This window comes from Ovis canadensis, chromosome 17 (assembly GCF_042477335.2).
Source record: "Ovis canadensis isolate MfBH-ARS-UI-01 breed Bighorn chromosome 17, ARS-UI_OviCan_v2, whole genome shotgun sequence".
Lineage (NCBI taxonomy): Eukaryota > Metazoa > Chordata > Mammalia > Artiodactyla > Bovidae > Ovis > Ovis canadensis.
Window position 1 is genome coordinate 78,847,732 of NC_091261.1, and position 21,496 is coordinate 78,869,227.

General features: G+C 60.8%; 1 protein-coding gene across 16 annotated transcripts in view; it reads left to right on the top strand.

Moving 5' to 3' along the window:
• The first annotated feature begins 1,649 nt into the window (after window positions 1–1,649).
• EMID1 (EMI domain containing 1) overlaps window positions 1,650–21,496 on the top strand; it is a 40,877-nt gene continuing 21,030 nt past the window's right edge. For 11 of the 16 annotated variants that reach the window (XR_011249802.1, XR_011249803.1, XR_011249806.1 and 8 more), the window contains exons 1-10: window positions 1,650–1,935; window positions 7,922–8,035; window positions 8,493–8,596; window positions 15,999–16,082; window positions 17,094–17,155; window positions 18,716–18,836; window positions 19,073–19,123; window positions 19,203–19,292; window positions 20,063–20,209; window positions 21,291–21,380. Coding sequence is in view for 9 of the 16 variants with exons in the window: in XM_069556904.1 (XP_069413005.1) it covers window positions 1,835–1,935; window positions 7,922–8,035; window positions 8,493–8,596; window positions 15,999–16,082; window positions 17,094–17,155; window positions 18,716–18,836; window positions 19,073–19,123; window positions 19,203–19,292; window positions 20,063–20,209; window positions 21,291–21,380 (964 nt within the window). In the remaining 7 variants the exon portion in view is untranslated. The remainder of the gene's footprint in view (window positions 1,936–7,921; window positions 8,036–8,492; window positions 8,597–15,998; window positions 16,083–17,093; window positions 17,156–18,715; window positions 18,837–19,072; window positions 19,124–19,202; window positions 19,293–20,062; window positions 20,210–21,290; window positions 21,381–21,496) is intronic. The other 5 variants (XR_011249808.1, XM_069556905.1, XM_069556912.1 and 2 more) reach the window with 1 other exon arrangement.

A 21,496-nucleotide genomic window follows, 5' to 3' on the forward strand; every position in this document is an offset into this window, starting at 1 on the left:
GTAAAGTCCACCACTGTTTCCATTGTTTCCCCATCTATTTGCCATGAAATGATGGCACCGGATCCCATGCTCTTAGTTTTTTTAATGTTGAGTTTTAAACCAGGTATTTTTCACTCCCCTCTTTTACCTTCATCAAGAGGCTCTTTAGTTCCTCTTCACTTTCTGCCACTGGGGTGGTGTCATCTACGTTATCTGAGGTTATTGATATTTCTCCGTCTGGAGTAGGAAATGGCAACCTGCTCCAGTATTCTTGCCTGGAGAATTCCATGGACAGAGGAGCCTGGCAGGCTACAGTCCACGGGGTTGCCAAGATTGGGACATGGCTGAGCCACTGAGCCCATGTCTTCATCACGGAGCATCTCAGACGCACCGCTAACAGGTGTGGAGGTGCTCCTCCCTCCGTGGTCCTCCCTCCATGGTCCTCCCAGGACAGAAGCCACTGCCTAGCACTCTCCCTTCCTGATGTGCTGCGTGCCCTTCAAAGTGCTCTCCGGGGTGTTCGGCTTTTGAAACATATATGTGTGTATTTATTTGGCTGCGCCAGACCTTCGATCTTCGTTGAGGCACGCAAGATCTCTAGTTTGCGGCCTGTGGACTCTTAGCTGAGGCATGTGGGGTCTAGCTCCCTCACCAGAGATTGAACCTGTCAGTCCCGGCGGCAGAAGCGGGGAGGTCAGAGACTATTCTGGAGTTTGGGAAGGTTCCAGGTGCCCTCTGATGAGAGCTATGGCCCCTCCACATAAACACACACTCCTGTCACAGACACATACCTCACACACATGCACACAGACATCACACATTTCACACACCCCATCACGCTTGCACACACGTGTGTCATATACACATACCAGCCTGGCACACACTTTGGAGGACTTCACAGCCCTCTGCCCAGAAGCCCATCCACACACCCCAGATGGAGCAACTCCGCCCTGAGCCTGCCCTTCCAGTGTCACAGATGGGGAGACCCAGGCCCAGGCCAAATGCTGTCTGCACTCTTCCTGGATTGTGCTCAAGAGCTGACACCCCCTCTGAAGTCAGGAGGCCGGGATCTGACCGCTCCTGGAGTGCTTTAGGTAGATGACATCTCTTGGCCTCAGTTTCTCCATCTGCAAAACAGCAAGAAAAGTGGACACTGACTTACAGGGTCAACCCAGGTCTTCTTCTCCCAGGGGGGACTACAGTGCCTGGGCCTCCCTCTTTTTCTCTCTAAAATAGGGATCACAGTGCCCACCTCGCCTACAGTGGTCTTAAGATTAAACTGAGAGGGAACGTGAAGCGCAGGTGAGGTGCCCCGGGCACAGTGGAGCGCACCGCTTGGGCAGCTCTCGTTGTGTAGGTGGACCGCCCCTCTTGCCTTGGTGACTGGGTTCCTCAAAAATATCCAGAGGGGATGCGGCCCCTGGCATCATTAGCCCAGGCTTGGTGGTTTTGGGTCCTGGCTGTGTCAGAGACCGTGGCCCGGCCTCAGTTTGCAACACGTGGTTGGGCACCTCGGAACTGGCACCCCGCTCCCAAAAGGGACACGCGGCGCAGGGCACCAGGCTCAGGTGGGCACCTGGCGGGCTTCCTGGCGGGGTCGCCCGGCCCCCTGGGGCTCCTTCCGGGTTGGCAGCGGCGGCGCAAGGGGCGGGGGGCCGCGCGGAGGGGCCGGGCGAGGCCGGGAACGCGCGCCCCCGCCCCGCGCCCGCCTCCCGCCCGCCCTCCCGCCGCTGCGCTGGGAACCGGGATCCGCGCGTCCGGGGCGGCTGGCGGCGCGGGCGGGCGGGCGGGCGAGCGGGCACGCCAGGCTGGGGGCGATTGCGAGGGGCCGCGCGCGGACGGCTCCGGGCGCAGCATGGGCGGCCCGCGGGCCTGGGCGCTGCTCTGCCTCGGGCTCCTGCTCCCAGGAGGGAGCGCCGCGTGGAGCGTCGGGGGAGCTCCGTTCTCTGCGCGCAGGTAAGGGCTGCCCCCCCACACCCTGCACCACCTCAGTGTTCTTCCAGCCCGGGGTTGGGGATCGGGACTCCGGACACCCCGGCCCCCAACCTCCGTGCAAGCCCAGGATTGGGAAAGGGACCCGGTTCCCCACCTCATTGCCAGCCCCGGTGGGGGCAGGGACCGTGGGCCTCATTAGCTGGCAGGAGCTCCGGGCCGTGCAGGGGTCCCCTGCTTCACGTATCCGGAGCCAGCAGCCCCCGACAGCGTTCTCCAGCCCCCATCACTTCAACTCCGGACCCCAGGGGAGGGGGAAGGGACACGACGGAGGAAACCCCAAGATTCCCCGTCCCCTCCGCAGGGCCCCCTCCCTGCACGTAGGAGAAGCCCAGATCACCCTCTAGCTGACACTTGGGGGGCCCTCCCCCCCTTTACTCTGCTCCTGGCTTTTTTTAGTATCCCAGCTATTTATTTCCCTCGAAGGAAGAAGGCTGGGGTGGAGTTTCACAGACCTAGGGTCAGTGTCGGCCCCCAGGGACCTGGCATTTTAGACTGAGTGCTGTGGGAGTGCTCTGTCTTCCTGCCCGTCACTCAAGAGCAGGGAACATTCTATCTGGTGGTGTTTATGGAGCATCCCCTAGTACCAGCCAGGGGCCCCTTTACATGCAGTGTTCAAGGATTGAATGAGTTAGGGAAGACTTGTCCCCATTTAGCAGGTGAGCAAATCGAGGCCCTGGAGAACTGACAAAATCTTCTAGGCTCTCTGAGCATTGACAGAAGAACCGGGATTCAAATCTGTATCTTTCTGGCCTTGGTGACACTGCTTGAACCTGCCCAGGCCCTGGTCCTGACGGTAGCCCCGTGCCCCGGCTGGGATCCCCTCTCAAGGGCCAGCCACTGCTGTTGTCTGAGGCAAACAATACAGAGTAGCCAGGCCTCTCCAGGCCTTTTCATCCCATTCAAAGGCCTGCCGGGCCCCCACCCCCTATGGCCTCAATTCTTTAATTCTTTTCAGAAATTCCGCTTTCCCAGTGGTCAGGGGCCAGCGTGTCCCCACTGGGCTAGCAAGAGCAGGTGACGCAGGCAGGGCTGGAGGGCAGAGGTGGCTGTGATGTCAGAGGCCAGAGGTGCAGTTGTCTGAGACGGGGACTGATGCTGGCCGCTGTCGCAGCCACCACCGTGCATGCTGACCTGGGCTTGCATTTCACCTGCACCTGGCCCCCTCCAGAACCTCTCCGACTGCCAGGAAGGCACACATCTGTATGGTCCTCATTTCATAGAAGACAAAGATGAGGCTCAGAGAGGGGATGAGGGGATATGACCTGCTGAGGGCAGGGACGTGAACCCCCAGGGTCCCAGGTGCCAGAATGACCAAGACTCTGAACGGAATATGCAGTGTCAAGCTCAGGATGACGGTTGAGAGGGAGTAAGGCCTGTGTTGCCCTTCGGCCAGTCTACTGCCTCCCAGCCTGGGCTCTTTTCCCCGCAGGGCTCCCTATGCGGGAGCAGGACTGTGGCTGCGGGCAGGTGTCTGGGGGTCACTGGGGGCTGTCACCCGGTAATAGAAGGCTCAGAGTAGCCTGAGCATCACAAAAGCCCTGTAGGCAATGCTGTTGCTCCCATTCTACAGATAGAAAGACTGAGGCCGAGAGAAGAAACGGCACCTCAGTCTAAGTCAGTCAGTCCCCAGATCCAGTGTTCTCTTCACCGTGGCAGCTCTCTGGAGGAGGGAGCACGGGTCCAGCCTGGGGAGCCAGGAAGGGTTTGCAGTCGCCGTCAGCAATGACGGGCTCCTTCCCGCTCTGTCACCCACTCAGTGTGTGACCTCGGGCAGGTCTCTTCGTGGCTCCAGGGCTCAGTTCCCCTCTGTTTCCTCCCTCTTCCCCTCTCCCCTCCCCTCAGCCCCTGCTCACAGGCCCGTTCTGAGGACGGTCCCAACCTGCTAACACCAACGTTAAGTCAGGGAGGGACCCTCGCCAGAGGAATCTGTGGTTCTGGGCTGCCAGGACCTCCCCTTGTGGCCCCAGCCCAGCCTTGCTGGGCCTCGCTGGAGACAGCATGGGGATGTCGCGCCCATCACCCTTCTTTCCAGCCCCGCGCCCCAGGCGCCCCTTGGCAGCCGAGGGACCAGAGGCAGAAAAGAGGCTTTGTGCCTGGGGAGGGGGAGGCCCGGGACAGCGTCCAAGGGGCCGCCCCCAGGCCCAAGAATGTGGCGAGACTTCGAGACCCCTGGAACCAGGGTGCCTGCGGGCTGCGCAGAGCTGCCTGTGCTCGTCTTGCCCCGTCTGCCCCTCCAGTCCCTGCTGGGACGGCTTCCTGCCCCTCTGAGGACACTTCTAGCCTGTAACGACCCGTCTGTGTCTCAGCACTGTGGCTCTGGAGTTGACGCCATCACCGGCGTCCTGGCCCATCCTCCTCCCTTGCACAGTACTGGCTTCCTTTGGGCAAATCCCAGAGTCAAGGAGAGTGGAGAACTTTCTTCCTCATCCTCTCCCCAGGGAGCTCAGATCCCAGTGCTGCACCCATAGGAGTGACCTGGGTAGGTGACTTCTCTCGGAGCCTCTGTTTCCCCTCTGCCAAATGCAGAGCCTGACAGTCATGATCTCAAAGTCAGGGCGGGGCGGGGGGCGACCCTGTGTCCCTCAGGGAAGCCCCTGGACCCCAGCCTCCTGGCGTGGGCCCCATGTCACAGTCCAGGAACAAGAAGGACCAAAACGCACGTCAGCACTGCGCTCGGGGCTTAGCGTGAGTCACCCCCTGCTGGAGGAGGTCCTGCGGTCCCCACGTGCAGATGGACAGAGTGAGGCCCATAGCGGGTCAGGGCTCATCCGAGGTCACCAGGTTAGGGAGCAGCAGGGCCAGGGTTGGAGCCTGGCCTCCGGTGTGGGGTTCGGGCTCCGTCCACCCCACCCCCACCCATGGGTCTTCTTTCTTTCCTCTCCTTTTCATAAGGGCCCTTGGCCCCCAGCCCGCTTGGCTGCCTCCTGCAATTAGCCCCTATCACTGTTCCGGATCACAGCCCTGGGTCCTGTGAAGACAAAGTCCCCTGGGCCCCTCGTGGCAGGGAGTGGAGGGCAGGTGGCGGGGGGCGGCCCTTGTGAGGGCAGCTGGTGCCAGGCCGAGCTGGTCTGGCCTGTTTTCCCTCCTCCCGGCAGCCTGTGGGGCTGCGGAGGTGCTGAGTGGGCAGGAGTGGCAGGCCCAGCAGAGGGGTGCTGTCTCCTCCCAGCCCCAGCTATCGCCCAGTCCCACAGGAGGTAACCCAGCCTCAGCGGCAGGGTCTCAGGTGGCTTCTCATCAAGCTTGCGGGAAGGTGCGGGGAGGAGGGAAGAAGCGCCCAAGGGCTGGAGGCGGGGCTTCCAGGAGCCACGCCCACCTCTGGGAAAAAAAACCCCCCACCCCGGGGTCCAGGCTCTCCTACCCAGGGCCACTGTCTGTCCTCAGTCATCATTCAGCAAACCTCCCTGGGCACCTTTAGAGCTGAGCCCCATCCTGGCTCGGTCCCTGCCAGCACCCTCCCCCAGCACCTTCGTTGGGGAGAAAAAGCTCAAAGCTGCTGTGAGTGGCTGGGATGGGGGAGGGGCACCTTGCAGATGCCCAGCTGTGCCCAGAGCCTCAGGAAGCTCAAAAGGCGATAGGAGTTTGCCGAAGCAGGGAGAGGGCTTTGCAGGCAGAGGGAATCTCGCCTGCAAGGATGGGAGTGGGGAAGGGGCACTCATGGAGGGAGGGCAGGAAGGAGAAAGAGCGCCAGCTCAAGTGTGCCGATCCCAGCGGTCAGGGTGATGGGCCGTGTGGGGGAATGTGGACTTCAGGCCGGTAACGCCCCTGGAAAGCGGGCGGAGGGGCCAGGCTGGGACCCTGCTGAGGAGCTCCGGTTTTATCCTGGCCACAGCAGAGCTGGGTCTTCAAGGCCAGAGAGGGGTGGGAAAGTTTTTGGTGACCTCCCCCCATACCAGATAAAGGGGACGAGGAGCTGACCTTGAATGCCACCTGGTCTGACTGTCCTCTCCTGTCTAAAATCTCTGCTGGCCGGTCACCAGCTTGGTGTTCCCTACGCAAGGAAATTGGACTGATGAACAGTAAACCAGGGAATCAGACAGCAAGTCACACAGGGGAGATTTCAACTAAGGAGGAAGAAAAAAATGGGCACCTCTCACTAGGGGTCACCAGCTGCGGGCTCTGCAGAGCTCCAGTGACTTCTGGATTGGGGTGGGTGGCTCAGAGGCCCCCTTCTCTGGCTCGCCCACCCCTGTGCCTTTAGAGGACTGTTTCCTCCTCTGGGATTGATTTCCAAGGGACTCAGAACAGTGAAGGGACATCCCCAGAGTCCCATGGGGAGTTTGTCCTCTGGTTCCCTCCAGAGACTTCCTCCTCCAGGTGGGCAGGGTGGGGGTGGCAGGCACAGGGCTAGGTTTCCAGGGCGGGGGACACCTCCGCGGTGGCGGGACATTCCAGGTGCTCACTGGCCCTCAGCCCTGCTCAGGGTCACGGGCCTGGGGCTGGGAGAGGAATGACCGCCTCAGGTGACCCTCTCAGCTCGAGCCCCCACCCCTCCAGACTTTCCTTTGTGGACTGGACCCGGGGTCAGCACGTTCCCAGGTGGAGGCCTTCACAGAGCCACAGTCCGTGGCCCAGGAGATGGGGAGGAGACTGGAGCCCAGGCGCCTGGGAGGGAGGCAGGGGGAGGGCTGAGCATCCATATTCCTGGGTTCAAATCCAGACCCTCCACGCACCAGCTCAGTAACATCAACAGTTATCTCCCCCTCAGTGAGCCTCAGTTTGTTATTGTTCAGTTGCTCAAACATGTCCGACTCTTTGCAATCCCATGGACTTCAGCACGCCAGGCTCCCCTGTCCTTCACTATCTCCTAGGGTTTGCTCAAACTGATGTCCATTGAGTTGGTGATGCCATCCAACCATCTCATCCTCTATGGCCCCCTTCTCCTGCCCTCAATCTTGCTTCAGTTTACCCCTCTATTAAATGAGGGGGTTGGTGTTCAGGCTGTGGGAAGATGATGTAAACATATTTATTTTTTGAATATTTATTTATTTGACTCTGCTACGTCGTAGTTGCTGCTGGGAAAGATTGAGGGCAGGAGGAGAAGGGGACAACAGAGGATGAGATGGTTGGATGGCATCACCGACTCGATGGACATGGGTTTGGGTGAACTCCGGGAGTTGGTGATGGACAGGGAGGCCTGGCATGCTGTGGTTCATGGGGTCGCGAAGAGTCAGACACAACTGAGCGACTGAACTTACTGACTGAGGTCTTAGTTGCAGTGTGAGGGATCTTGTTCCCTGATCAGAGGTGGGACCTGGGCCCCCTGCATTGGGAGCTCAGAGTCTTAGTCACTAAACCACCAGGAAAGTTGATGTAAATACCTTTGGTATACAATCGGCGCTCAATATGTGCAGCTCAGGATAATTATTCAGTGGCATTTGAAGGAGCCAGTCCTCCACACTTGGGATGGTGACCTTGCTCCCGGCTGTCACACAGAGGGGACCTGAGGATAGGTGAGGCAGGGCCTGTCTCCCACATGCCTCGGAGAGGGAGGGGGCGGACATGACTCCCCAGCTGAATTCAGTGGGACAGGGATACAGAGTGGGAGAACCACCACTCTGCTCAGACAGGGGCGGAGGTGGGCGAGGACTTGGGGAGAGGTGACGGCACAGAGGGTGGGAGGTGCAAGGAGAGAACCGGGAGGAGGGCGCTCCAGGAGCGGACCCAGCAAAGGCCTGGAGGTGAGGGGCACGCGGCAGGCTGGGGGTGGAGACACTGCGGCCGAGTTTCCACCCCCACCCAGGGCTCCGGAATTCACTCCTCAACCGCAGCAGCAGGGAGACTGCCACCAGGGCCCAAGGGCTCAGATGGCTCAGGGATCTCCCTGCCTCGAGGCTCCGAGAGAGAGAGAGAGAGAGAGAGAGAGAGAGAGAGAGAGAGAGAGAGAGAGAGGGAGAGAGGGAGAATGCTGGGGCGAGCCCTGAGCTTCCTGTCTGCCGGTCTGTTTCAGGAACTGGTGCTCCTACGTGGTGACCCGCACCGTCTCGTGCCACGTGCAGAATGGCACCTACCTGCAGAGGGTGCTGCAGAATTGCCCCTGGCCGATGAGCTGCCCTGGGAACAGGTGAGCGAGACCGTGTGGAGCAGGAGCTGCTGGCGTTCCTGCCGTGGTCGAAGGGCTGGGGCTGGGGGGGAAGCCCGGGACCCCAAGGGTGGGTGGACAGAGGGCCTGCTGCCCATTTCCCGGCACCCGCCTTTGGCTCTTGCGCCACCCTGGAGAGCTTCCAGGGGGAGGAGTCCCCCATTCACCCACATACCTTCACTCAGTGGGCGTTCACAGCTGGAGGACAGGCCAGCCCAGCTCACAGGGTCTTCCTGTCTAGTTAGTTTCTTGATTTCCCACCCCTGGCCAGGGGCTGGGGAGGGACTGGAAGGTCTGAGGCCCAGAATTCAAGAGGAGGGACGCTCCAGAGAGGCCTGGAAGTGGCAGAGGATCCCAGGACCCTGGGCTTGTCCTCACGGAGGGCAGGAGAGGGAGCGGGAGGCCCTGTTTGAGCCGGGCCACCCGGGCACTCTTCCAGCTACAGGACAGTGGTGAGACCCACGTACAAGGTGATGTACAAGATGGTGACGGCCCGCGAGTGGAGGTGCTGCCCCGGGCACTCGGGGCCGAGCTGCGAGGAAGGTAAGACTGCCCGGGGCCAGGCCAGGTGCCTCCCCTCAGGTGCGAGGGAGGAGCCGTAAGCCGTCCTTCAGACAGTAGGCGCAGAGGGTTGGAGCACCACGCGTATCGGGGGCTGCTGCACAGAGCTGCCGGCCAGTCACTCAGCCACAGTGGGCGTCTGCTGTCCCACAGGTGTTTATGAGACCCTGTCTGGACCCCTGGAGGACTTTCCTGCATGATGTGTGGCTCATAATCTGAAGTCGCACATCCCAAGCCTTTCCTCCAAACTTGGGGACATTTCCACGGGAGGTGGTGACGACTCAGGGGAGGGCCAGCAAGATGGGGATGGCTACATCCCATCCTGCAGGTTCAGAGACCAAAGCTCGGGATATGTGACAGGCATGCAGGTCCTCAGTGGTGGGATTCTCCCTGGCTTTCCCCAGGCCCTCAGTGATGGGAGGACCCAGCGGGGCAGCCTGGGGAGGAACGTGCCCTAGGCAGAGGCACCCCCTTACCACACTCCCTTCCCTGCATGCAGCTCAGGGGGCTGGATGGAACACCCAGCAGGGGTGCAGAAGAGACAGCCTGCACCTCCTCAGAGCTGGGAACTGGGGAGCACTGTCTCCTCCAGGCGGTCTGCATATGCTGAGCGGTCCAGACTGCATCCACCCTCATGGTCTGGCTGAACCCAGGGAGTGGAAGATTTGGGGGCCCCCAGAGTTGTGCTCCAAAGAATGGCCATAAGGAGGATGGACGGGCCCAGAGTCAGCCTGAGAACTAGGCCTTAAGGCCCCTTAATGGAAGGGGGCGCTGGGACCCCCAGGAGCACGTTCACGTGCGTATCAGTCAAAAGCATATCCTGGTTCCAGAATCAAGGGACCATGACGCTACGGTCATAGGTGCTTCTCAGAGACATACCCCCTTCACCTCCCTGGGGCCCATGGCAGCCCCAGCTCACAGATGGGGCGATGGAGACCCAGAAATGTGAAGTCACACGGGTGGGGGGCAGACTCCCCACAGAGCAGAGCAGGAGGGGCCTGGCAGTTTCCGTGTGGGGTGGGAGATCCCCCAACACAGCAGTGGGGAGTCAGGCAGCCAGAGGGAGGGGGCAACCCAGGACTGGTATGGAGAGGTGGCCACCCAGGCAGGTGTGGGAGGGGCGCGGAGGGAGGGGAGCCAGGAACTGAGCCCTCCCCCACCTGCTGGGGGTGAGGGGGGAAGGCAGAAGGGCCCAGGGCCAGGAGGGCATCCAGCCAGGAGGGGCTGCTGCCAAGGAGGCCGCAGAGACGCTGGTGGTGAGGAGAGGGCCAACCCCCAGGGTGTGGGGGCCCCCCGGGTGCAGAGTGCCTGTGCCCAGGCAGGGCCTCCCCGGACACAGGTTACCCTGTCCTCGGCTCCCCTCCCAAGGGCAGACCCTCCCAGGTCTGTCGGGCCATCGCGGAGCAGGTGGGGCTGAAGGGCAGGTGTGGAGCGCCCATGGCTCAAGCGCCCATGTCCTCGAGTCCAGCTGCCGGAGGCCATGCGTCCAGGACCCGGCTGAGGGCTGGGGCTCTGCGGAGGGTGAGCGGGGAGGAGACGAGGCCTGGGGTGGGGTCAGCCCTGACACCTCCCTCTGCGGGACCTTGGAGTTCCAGCCTGGGGAAGAGGGCCTCCTGGGCCAGGCCCGCTCAGCCACACTCCAGCTGTGTGGCCTTGGGCTGGGGACTCCCTTGCGTTGTGCAAGTGGTTGTGCAAGGGCAATAGGCCAGCTTGGGGAGGGGGAGATGGCACTTGTGCCCACTCGGGGGCAGGGGGTGAGGGTGGCGCACCTTCTCTGAAGGGCATCGGCCTCCTTGTGCTCTTACCTGGCACTCTCCTACACTGGGCCTCAGTGTCCTCACCTGTGAAATGGACAAAATCACGCAGTCTGCCTCTCGAGGATGTTGGAAGGACGTGAAGGTGGTGTGGCAGCCCACGGAGGGGGCAGCATGGAATACCCAACGGGACGGGAAGGGCCTCTCCCCACCCACAGGACCAGACCGAGTAAAGGGAGGCCCAGGCATGCATGTTCTAGAAAACTGCTCTGGGGATAGGGGGTTTGGGGAAGCATGAGGACATTGCTGACCCACAGCGGGCCCTGACCTTCCTGTGACAGCCAGCTTCAGGCTGGGCCCCCAGCTGTTTCCCCTGCTGACAACTGCCCCTGTGGTCTGTCCAGTGCTGTGACGTGACCTGAGGCCAAAGAGCTGCATCCCCAGGGGCAGTGGGGCCCAGAGTGCGTCACAGTGGGAACGGAAACACCTATCACTCCAGAGTCCAGCCTTGGATTGGCTGTGCTCTGCTGTGTGACCTTGGGCAAATCATTTCACCCTCTGAACCCCATCTCTGTTTGGAAGTCACTCGGCATCGAGAGGTGCCGTCTCGTGCCTTATTGAGAGGGCCAGAGACTCGCATCTCCAACTTGCCTGCTTAATACATGTCTTCTTTCCCCCTTGGCCCCTGTGCTGGGGGGTCTGCGCTGCCTCCCAGCTCTGAGACACACCCCCTTCTCAGTCAGCTGCTCGGCAAACAGGCCTCTGGTCTCTGATATTCGTGAGGCCAGCAGACTTCCTGGCTCTTAGCCCTGGGTTTCCTGTCTTGGTTGAGGATGGTCTCTGATGTTCTTGACAATGAGGAGGAAGGGGCTAGGACAGGCCTCTTTTTACAGATGGAGAAACCGAGGCTCAGAGATGGTGTGGGTATCACTGTGGGTATTACACAGCAAGTGAGCATCGTGGCTGGGATTCTCCTGAGGGCTCAGACCTGAGGCCTGCAGCATGCCCCTGCTTCAGACCCTCCTGCAGTCACCACGACAACAGGAGGAAAGCTGCCACTGTCCCCTGTGCCAGGCACCAGGGCTGGTCCTCACCTGTGTCGTGTCCTCTTGTCAGGGCACCGGAGGTCCAGATGTGGAAACTGAGGCTGAGAGAGTGGTCAGAGCAGGATTCAAAGCCCTTCAGTCCCACCAGAGCTGGGTCTTCCCTCTGCAGGGATGCTGGCTGGGGACTTCACTCGGCGCGTTTAGACACCTGGGAGTGAGGCAGCCAGCCTCAGCCCCTCCCAGACAGAAAGACAGAAAATCCAGGCTTCTCATCTGCCCCTCCTTGTGGGCTCCCCCAGAGGCTCCACTGGCCCCCTCGCTGTCTGCACCTGTCCCCCACATCTGCCCCTTCCCTGTCCGTGGACCCCCGCGGCCCTTGTCTTCCGCAGTGGGGGAACAGCAAGGGAAGAAGTTTGCTCAAGGTCATGTGGTAGGAAAGCACCTTCTGAGCCGCTTGGCCTCTGCCTGCCCAGGGCTGGGCCCTTGCAGAGCACAGCTTTCACGCTCTGACCAGATGCGGGGTGCAGAGCGGAGCCTGTGTCTTACTCCGCAGATTCGGAATCCCGCATGTTAAATGCTGTTGGAATTTGCCCGGATCTGCCGTCCACTCCACTCCTGCCCGTCCATTCCACTCCCATCTGGGGGGCTCTAAGGCCCCCACTTCCAACTCCCACGGGCACATCCTCCACCCCCCGTCGGGAGGCTCCCCCTCCGCCCTCCCAGCTGCCTCAGCCAGGCGCCCCAGCCTCACCCTCCCTCCTTTTCACCCCAGGGCCCACTGCGGCCTTCCTCCCACCCAGAGCCTGAGCAGTGGCTGTCCTCTCTGCCTGGGACCTCCTTGGCGCTCCCGCCTGGCTCCATTAGTCCCCACCCTCCCATCACTAATCCTCTCTCTCCGGTTCCCAGCATAAGTCTGGCGTTAAGTGGGTGCACGGGAAGTGAGTGGGGACCTCGTGTTCCCCCAGGGGGGCCCAGGACTGACACAGACCAGGGCCTCCCAGAGGGTTCTTGGAGCTCCCAGCCCCAGCCCTGACCCTGGACCCTGGCTCAGGCCAATAGTAGCAAATATTTACATTTGCAGAGTAAATTCCCAGGAGGGGAGCTGGGCTGGGCAGGGGAGGTCTGTGGTCACTGGACCCAGCAGACCTGGGGGGAGGGTTCTGGAGGAAGAAGCCCCTCGGACAGAAAGTCAGAGGCAGAGCTCAGGGACACCCCCAACTTCTCATACCATCCCCGCTGAGGGGGGGATTTAAACCCGGTGCTCTGGCCCCTTCTCCCTCCTGCTGTGTGGACAGGCAGCCTCTGCTCTCTGGGCCGCAGTGTTCTCACGAGGAGCCGCTGAGACCAAGCACGAGACACTGGGCAGTGGAGGGGCGGCTGCTGGGGGGCCACAAGGCTAGAACCCGCAGATGGCCCGGGCCCTGTGGAGGTGCCCGTGGAGAGATGAGAGCTTTGGTGCAGTGGGCTTTAGGGGGTTCCCTGGTCTGTCCAGGAAGACTTTCTGGAGGAGGAGACATGGGAGCAGCAGCTGTGGGAATGCGGAGGCAGTGTGCGTGTGTGTGTGCGCGTGTGTGTGTGCGTGTGTGTGTGTGCGTGTGTGTGCGTGTGCAGGGCTGGCCAGCATCTCCCAGGTGGCGGATGTGGTCCCAAGGAAGTGGTCCAGTCAGGATCCCAGAGTGGAGCCAGAGCATGTGGTCCTGAAACTAGCCTGGAGCTCTTTGGAGGGCAAGGTTGGGGCTGGGGAGGGGCCCTTCAGGATGGACCACCAGGCTGGGGTGAGGGGTCTCAACCCACTGGGGCCCGCTCCAGGGGTCCTGGCTCAACACCAGTGAGAGGGATGTGACATTTCTACCCAACAGGAGACCTTTCCAGCCCAAGGATTCTTCCCTACTGGAATTCTGTGTGGTGTAGGGCGATTTGGGCTTCCCTGGAGGCTCGTGGTAAAGAACTTGCCTGCCGATGAAGGACACTCGGGTTCGATCCCTGGGTCAGGGAGATCCCTTGGAGAAAGAAATGTATTCCTTCTCCAGTATTTTTCCCTGGAGAATTCCATGGACAGAGGAGCCTGGCGGGCTACAGTCCATGGGGTCGCAAAGAGTCGGACACGACGTAGCAGCTAAACCATAGCACCATTTACAACCTGGCTCAACTCTTAAAGTATTTCTGTCCATTTATTAGAATTTGGGGGAGTTTAGGGGATCATCTTTTGTGAATCTTGAAACCAGAGCCAGTATCTTCTGGTGTTTTTCACAGCTCTTGTTGTTTATTTAAACTTTCTTTCTTTTTTTAAAATTTTAGCTCACAGTTTCTTTGAGCCAGTTATGTCTCCACTGCTGGTCAGGCCACATTTTCATTAGTGTTTCTAGTTCTCTCTGACTCCTGGTGAAATGGCCCAAAGCAAGTAGATTGAAAAAGAATTTCCAACCACACGTTTACAGATTAATAACTCAGGGACACCCTAGCATGATGTTAGAACACTTACGTTCGTTTTCAAGACAGTTGTGTCTGCCATCCACATTATTTTGCCTTTTGTTTGCTTGTTTTACATCCATTTTCAGCCAGTGACTCATGCATTCCTCCATAAGAGGTTTGGTGAAGCTTCTGAGGCCCTACTGCGTGCTGGGTACTTTCCCCGGCCACACACAAGACGGATGAGGTCCTTGCCTGGTGGGGCTCACATTCTGGCCGGGGGGCGGGGGGGCGGGCAGCAGGAGATCAGACTGGGAGCTGGCAAGCAGATGACATTTTTGAGGTGGAAAGTGCCGTGGAAAAAAGGGAAGACGATAGCAGGGTGGTGGGGAGGGCGGGCAGGGCAGATGCTCTGCCAAACTTCATCCCAGAGAAAACCCACACTTCCTTGGGGTCGGGGGGACGGCCGATTCTTTTGGTTGACACCCTGCGAAGAGTCAGCCAGTGGCCTTTTACAGCTTCACCTGGGAGCAAAGAGGATGACGAGGGCTTAATCAAGGCCGTTCTTCTCAGAAGCCAGCCTCCTTGATGGGCGCTGGGCCTCCCGCCTCTCCCCACCTGGACTCATGGTGCCAGGTGGCCCAGGAGAAAGGAGGCTGGGTCCCGGAGTCACACTAACCCAGGTTCCAGTCCAGGCTTCAGCCCTCAGCCGGGTGATCAGTCACTTCCGCCTCTGCCTTGTTGCCCCGCAAAGGGGAAGATTCATTTTCGCTCATCCATTTATCGGAGCCTGGGGGACCGAGGAGTAGTAACACCAAGCTGTCCTGTGCCTCAGTTTTCCCATGTGTAAAGCGGAGAGGATACTGGCGTCCACTCACAGGGCTTCCTGAGGACAGCGAGTTAAGACGGTCTATGAGAGGCGCTCAGGATGTGCCGGGCCCAGCTTAAGTGCTAAACAAGCATTAGCTGCTATTATTTCCTACCTTGTAGGATCCAGCTGGGCTATGTGAAGCTCTTAGCCGTGGGCGTGGCTCACAGTGGTATACCCCCCTTAATTCCCCACAAGCCCCCAAGCGCTGCCCCAGATGTGGGCTGCCAACCCACTGCCCTCCATCCCATGTGAGATTTACCCTCTGCGAGGGGGCACATCGCAGGCCCTGGGGAGGGTATGTGGGGGATTTGGGCCCAGCCTGAACGAGGGCCCTGTGGTGGGACCCAGAGAGGGCCTGGCAGCCTCCCCGCTGGGGGGTGGCCAGGGGGACCCGTCTGGTTTGAATTCCCGGCGCCTCTCGCTCACTGCACCAACCCGCAGCCTGGCTCTGAGCTGCCAGGCCCGTGCCTTATTTGGGTCTCGTCTCCCCCCCAGGCGACACTGCGTGGCCTTAAAAGGCAGGCCCGGGGGTAGTGGGGAGAGGGGGCAGTTGCCACTGCTGGCTCCAAAGCCCCTCCAGCTGCGCCCTGCTCCCCTGGCTTGGCCTGCCCAACCCTCCAGCTGTGGAGAAAACCAGGCCCCCAGAGCCAGATCAGCCCGAATGGGCTGCCCCTCACAGGGGTGGGCTCCTGGAGTGGGCCCCCGGTGCCCTCCCAGGCAGCCAGCTGCCCTCTGGTTTTCATTTAAAACCGGAGCTGGATCCACTTTCGTGTCTCCTTACCAAGTGGGGCAGGGAGAGGGTGGATGGTGACGTTGCTGTGTTTATTTACTGCCTACTGCATGCCAGGCCCCTGTGTGTGCTCAGTGGGCCCTTTGCATGCATGGCTGGCCTCAGGCCTCGTGCCAGTCCGGTAGGTGTACAGAGGGCCTCATGACCCCATTTTACAGATGGGAACATCGGCAGGTCCAGGGAGGACCAGCCACACAGGCCCGAGAGCGGCAGGGCTGGGAGCCGACCTCGAGTCTTTTGGCTCAAGCTCTGAGCCCAGGCAGCTTGCTGGGCTTGCTGGAGAAGTGCCCAGCCTTCCCCTCACCCATCACCAGCCCCTCCCCAGCCCCATCAGGTTGACAGCCTTGTCCCAGCTCCGCCCACTTCACGCTGTGTGACTCTGGTCCCGCCTCTCTGGGCCTCTATCTTGCTCTGCACCAAGGGGAATAGGGATCCCTGCTGTGGCAACAGTAGTTGGCGGGGGGAACAGAACAGAACGTCACAGCCAGCAGGCCCTCACCCTCGCTGTCCTCAGTTGCAGGCTCCCCTGGCTTCGTGGAGCCCGGGTGGTCGGGCAGCGCCCCGCGGCGGATGGCACTTCAGCCCACAGGCTTCTCAGGTGGGTCCCGGGGCAGCTTCTTGGGGTCGCCCTGGGCCAGGGGAGGCTGGAGGGGCTGGTGGTGACTGTCCTGCGAGCCAGCTGGGCCTGGCAGTGGAGGGTCAGGCACAGCACGCTGCTCCCGTCCACCGCAGGCTGGAGAGAAAACTGGGGGTAGGTGAGGAGCGGCTCCCCAAGGGGAGTCTGCCCTGGGCTCAGGCACCTGAGACCCAGGGCCCCCAGAGTCTTGCAGACAGGGGTCCAAGCCCCCAGTTTCCTTTTTTTCATTGAAAGAACATTTGTCTGAGCGACTGCAGGGTGCAAGGCACCATGCCAGGAGCTTTCCATGGTCGCCTTGTATACACCTCCCCCGAGGACGGCATCACCGTCACTGAGGGGTCAGAGAGGGGATGTGCCCTGCCCAGGACCCCACGGCCAGGGCGGGGCAGCTCTGGGCTTCGACCCCAGGCTTTGTGCTTGGGGAGACCCCAGGTCCCTTTGCTCTGAGCTCAGTGTCCCCAGCTGTGCACAGGGTGATACCTGTCCTCGCACACGGGATCGTGGTGAAGACGAGGGACACACGTGTAGCGTGCTCGGCTGCTGCCAACACTGTTGTGAATAACGTCAGGGTATTGCTGAGGAGGCCGGGGAGCTGGATGGTGGTTCTGGAGGAAGGCTCAGAGGGTGGCATGGGAGTCCAGCCCCGTCTGGACTATGTGGGGTCCCCAAAGCCAGCACACCACAGCCAGCCCCACCCGGGTGGGGAGCAGCAGGCATTTCCCTCCCCACCCCACCCCGTTTTGGATGAGGAGTTGGGTCCCTGGTCCTGCCCTGGTAGAAACAGTCCCCTTGGAGGCTCAGGAGCCAAAGGAAACCCACAGGGCATGGTCCACCCTGGACAGGCTGTGACTCCGTAGCCCCGTCCCTGCCCTGAGCTGTCTTACGGATCGGGGTCGTCAGGCATCTGTCTCCTCCCTCCATCCTGCCCCCAGGAACCTGGGAGCCCCAACCCAGCCTGCTTCCTCTCCGCAGGTTGTCTCAACTGCAGCAAAATGTTGGAGCTGACGGAGCGGCTGAAGGTGCTGGAGGCCAAGGTGGGTGAGCACCTTGCCTGCCAGGCAGGCACCACCCTCCCCCCAGTGCCTGCCCTGGGAAGCCTGCTCAGACAGCCTGGCTGCTCTCCCTCTGGGAGGCCCATGAAGCTCACCCAGCCCTAGCCCCTCCCAGAGACTCCTAGACGCCCCCCAGAGCTTGTAAATGTCCCTCTCTCTTTTTTGCCAATGTAATTGCCCCAACACCTTCATCCTTTACCCCCTACCCTCACCACAGTGCTATCTTCCCAGTTCCGAAAAGCAACAACATGTACGGCATGTCTCAGGTTATCTCAAGATAAAAAGGTTTTAACAATGAAAAAGTAAGACATCCTAAATTTAGAAACACGAAAAACTCGGAACCACCATAAACCCACCAGAAAACCATCGGCCTCGGTTGCCTGTGCCCCCCACAGAGAGCGACTGCCAACATCGAAGCATCTTTTCTTCCAGATTTTCTAAAGACACGTAGAGACTTTTAAACTTTGTCTGTGTATCCATCGCCTCCTCCTGGAATTTATCTTGAGATTAGGTTCGGAGATGTTCACCTAAGTGTTAACTATTCACCGGGAGATTTGCAAACCAAATGACAGAAGGGGTGGCTGAGCAGACACGGCTCAGTGGAACGTTAGGCAGCCGCTAACAATGCCTACACTTTCTCACATGGAGGGATGCCCCTGATGCATTAATATCAAGTGGAAAGCCCACATTTCTAAACAACATGGGTTAGAACCCCTGTTATGAGGTATGAGCACCCTAGGAACCTCACCCTGCTCCCCAAGCTCCCTCCCAGGGAAAGCTGGCTTAAGGGGCAGCACAACTCAGTTCCAGGTTAGCCTCCCTCTGGGTAGGCGCACACGGCCCCGGCCCCGCACCTCCTGCTCAGCAGGCATCCTGGCCTTTCTTAAGCCCCAGTTAGTGGCTCAGGGGACACTGTTGACCTTTCAGGCTCTGCCCCCGCACTGAGTCCAAAAGTGGGTTTTTCTTTGTTTCTGTTTTCTACTTTCTGGTCACACCAAGAAGCATGTAGGATCTTAGCTCCCCAGCCTGGGTTGGAACCCGCACCCCCTGCAGGAGGAGCACAGAGTCTTAACCACTGGACCCCCAGGGAAGTCCCCCAAATTGGTTTTGTACACACCTTGGCATTTCTGCTTCATGTCAGACCCTCCCAAATTTCCCTTCAAATTTAGTAAAAATCCTTCCAACCTGTGGTGTTTTAAGAGACCAAGAGAAGTGTCATGTTATATATGCATGTAAATATACATACTCACATGCAGGTAAGCACAGGAAAAACCCCCGGCCCAGCAAACCCAGGGACAGTCTCAGAATCCAACGTGGGTGGCTGTGATAGTGTGTGATGACTTTCCTACAATGAATGCGATGAACTGTGCAGCTGGAAAACCGCAGGCACTTCTGATGAAGTTCTGGGCCCCTGTGAGTCTGGTCTCCACTGGAGCCAGGGTTCTGCTGGCCGCCTGGCCTCCCGGCCCTGCCTTCACGGGGCGAGCTGGCCTGCCCCCCGTGAGACGCTGGTACCCACCCCATCGTCTTCTTCCTCCACAGGTGGAGGTGCTGACTGTCACCGAGCGGGCAGTGCCCCCGACCCCAGCTGCCCCTGAGGACCCCGCCCCGCTCTGGGGTTCCCCAGCTGTCCAGGGCAGCCCTGGGGATGGAGGCCTCCGAGGTGAGTGGGTCGGTGGGGAACACGCTAGGGTGTGGGAATGAGTTGAGGGGAGTGAGATTCCAGCCCGCTCTGCCCCTGGCTCCCAGCTTGACCCCACGCGGGCCTCAGTCTTCCCAGCTCGCCAGTGGGTCTCCAGGGGCCCCTGCACTGGCATCCAGGGAGGCCCGGCAGCCGGTGGAGCTGGGGCAGAAACTCAGGGTAACACTGACCCCCGCCTAACCGCCCCCCCAAACCAGGGCTGCCGGGAACCAGAGAAAACCAGAGGCCCCCTCTGCTCCCTCGAGATGGTAGGTGCTGGTGTGGGCGGGGCCGGGGCGGGGCTGAGCCAGGCCGGAGCTGTCCAGCTGATGCGCTTTCTCCCCACAGATCGAGCGGGTGCCCGGGGGCTTCCTGGGCCTGCTGGCCCCAAGGGAGACCCTGGCAGCCGGGGCCCAATGGGGATGAGAGGCCCACCAGGTGAGTGCACACAGCGCTGCCCCTTCCAGCAGCGCCCCCTCGCAGGAGGGCCTGGACTGGGGCCTGCTTCTCGACCCTGCTGTAGCAGAGGTGGCCTGGGCCCCTTCTGCCCACCCATCTCCGTATGTAAGAGGACTTATACCCGCTCCAGGGGTGCCCCCTGCCTCATGCCTGGTCCCCCTGCAGCCTACTTTTGCATTCACTCGGCTCATCTCCCTGCTCTCCTACTCTGAGCTTGAAGCCCGTCGGTCGCGTGGGGGTGGGTCGGACCAGACCCTGCCCTCCTGGGGCTCCCAGGCAAGAGAGGCCAGGGAGGGTGGGCCAGGGCAGAGGAGGAACAGCAGTGCCCCCCTCCACGTGACCAGGGTTCTTGTGGGGGCCATGGCTAGTAGGGGAGCCCCAGGGAAGGAAGCCCAGACCCTCATGGGTGGGGTGGGAGATGGGAAGGGCTTCCCAGTGGGACCGACACCTTAGGTGAGGCCTAGGATGACCTGAAGGCAGCCCAAAGGGAGGACTGAGAGAGGGAGCAGTTCCTGCAAAAGCCTGGAAGAGAGAGGACATTCTGGAAATCAGCATCTGCTCAGCACCTACTGTGAGCCAAGTGTCCACTGTTCTCATGGCAGCCAGGGAGTCAGAGACAGGAGCCTCCCTGCTTGTGGCCCCTGGCACCCTCTGTACCCACTGCCCCAGGAGGCCCCCTCCCGCCCTCTTGCAGCCATCCCGAGCCTCCCTGCTTCCAGCACACCCACCAAACCCTGGTTCCATTGCAGGTCTGCAGGGCCCCCCAGGGAGCCCTGGCCAGGCTGGAGCTGTGGGCATCCCTGGGGAGAGGGGACCTCCAGGGCCCCCAGGCCCTCCTGGCCCTCCTGGGCCCCCAGCCCCTGTTGGACCAAACTACGCCCGGATCTCCCAGCATGGTGAGTGGCTCAGGGTCACAGCAGGTCCATCTGGCGGTGGGGTGAGGCTGGCATGACCATCTGCTAGGCACCTTCTATATACCAGGCTTGCCCTTGGGCCACTCCTCCAATGGGCACCACTGTCACTGAGGAGGAAGACCGAGGGCCAGAGTGGGGAGATCACACAGCCAGGGCCCGAGAGGCTGGCTTCAGATCCTTGCAGCCTCCATAGCCTGTGCTGGGAACCACCGGCGTCAGGCCCTCCCACCGAGCCTCGGAGCTGGCCAGGATCCAGCCCGCAGAGCTCCGGGAAGCTCAAGGCCTGGCAGCAGGACGTGAGCCCTGAACTCCCAAGGCCACAGCCCTGCCTCAGTGCTCAGAGAGGCCCGGCCCCCTCCGCCCAGCTGGGCCCTGCTGTGCCTCCTTCTCCTTCGAAGCCCGACTGGCATGCCTGCTCCTGGGGTCGGCGTTCAGAGTGCCGGGCTCAGCCCCCTCTGCGCCGCACCTTTGCTGGGAGGCCGCTCGTCTGCCCCCCCGAGCCTCGGTTCCCTCATCTGTACCGCGAGGACACAGATGGTGCTGGTGCCCCAGGGCTCTATGACACCCACACACAGAAGGTGGGCACAAGGCCGGCGTCAAAGAGGGTAGCTTGCTCGGCTCTCCTGGAGGCCCCCCAGCGTGCAGAGGCCCAGCTTCAATCCCTGGTCAGGGAACTAGATCCCACCACAGCTAAGAGTTCGCACATGGCAACAAAGACCCAGTGCAGCCAAATAAAAATTTTTTTAATGGTAGCTTTCGTTATTGTTCCCATCAGACCTGTGACAGTCTAGGTTCAGCGAGGTAGATTCTTGCTGGATGTCACCAGCTAGACTGTGGCTGAGTCAGAGCCCAGGTCTCCCTGCAGCCTGGTCTGGTGTAACCCACGCTTCCCCCACAGCCCACCTTGGCACAGGTGCCCGGTGGCCCCAGCCACAACTATGGGGTGTCATACAGGGGACACAGCAGTCAAAGCTGGCTTGGCAGAAGAGACAGGTTGAAACTGTCTGCCTCATACTGCCCCATGCAGCTCTGCCCTGCTCTCTCAACATCCTTTCTTCCCCAGGGGACCCGTTTCTGTCCAACACCTTCACTGAGACGAGCAGCCACTGGCCCCAGGGACCGGCTGGGCCCCCAGGGCCCCCAGGCCCCATGGGTAAGTTGAGTCCAGGCCTGGGGTTAGGGGCAGGGTTGAGGGCTGGCAGGACTGGCCGTGCGGAGGGAGCTGAGGGTGGAACTTCCTGGCGCTGTACTGTCTCGAACCTGAGGACT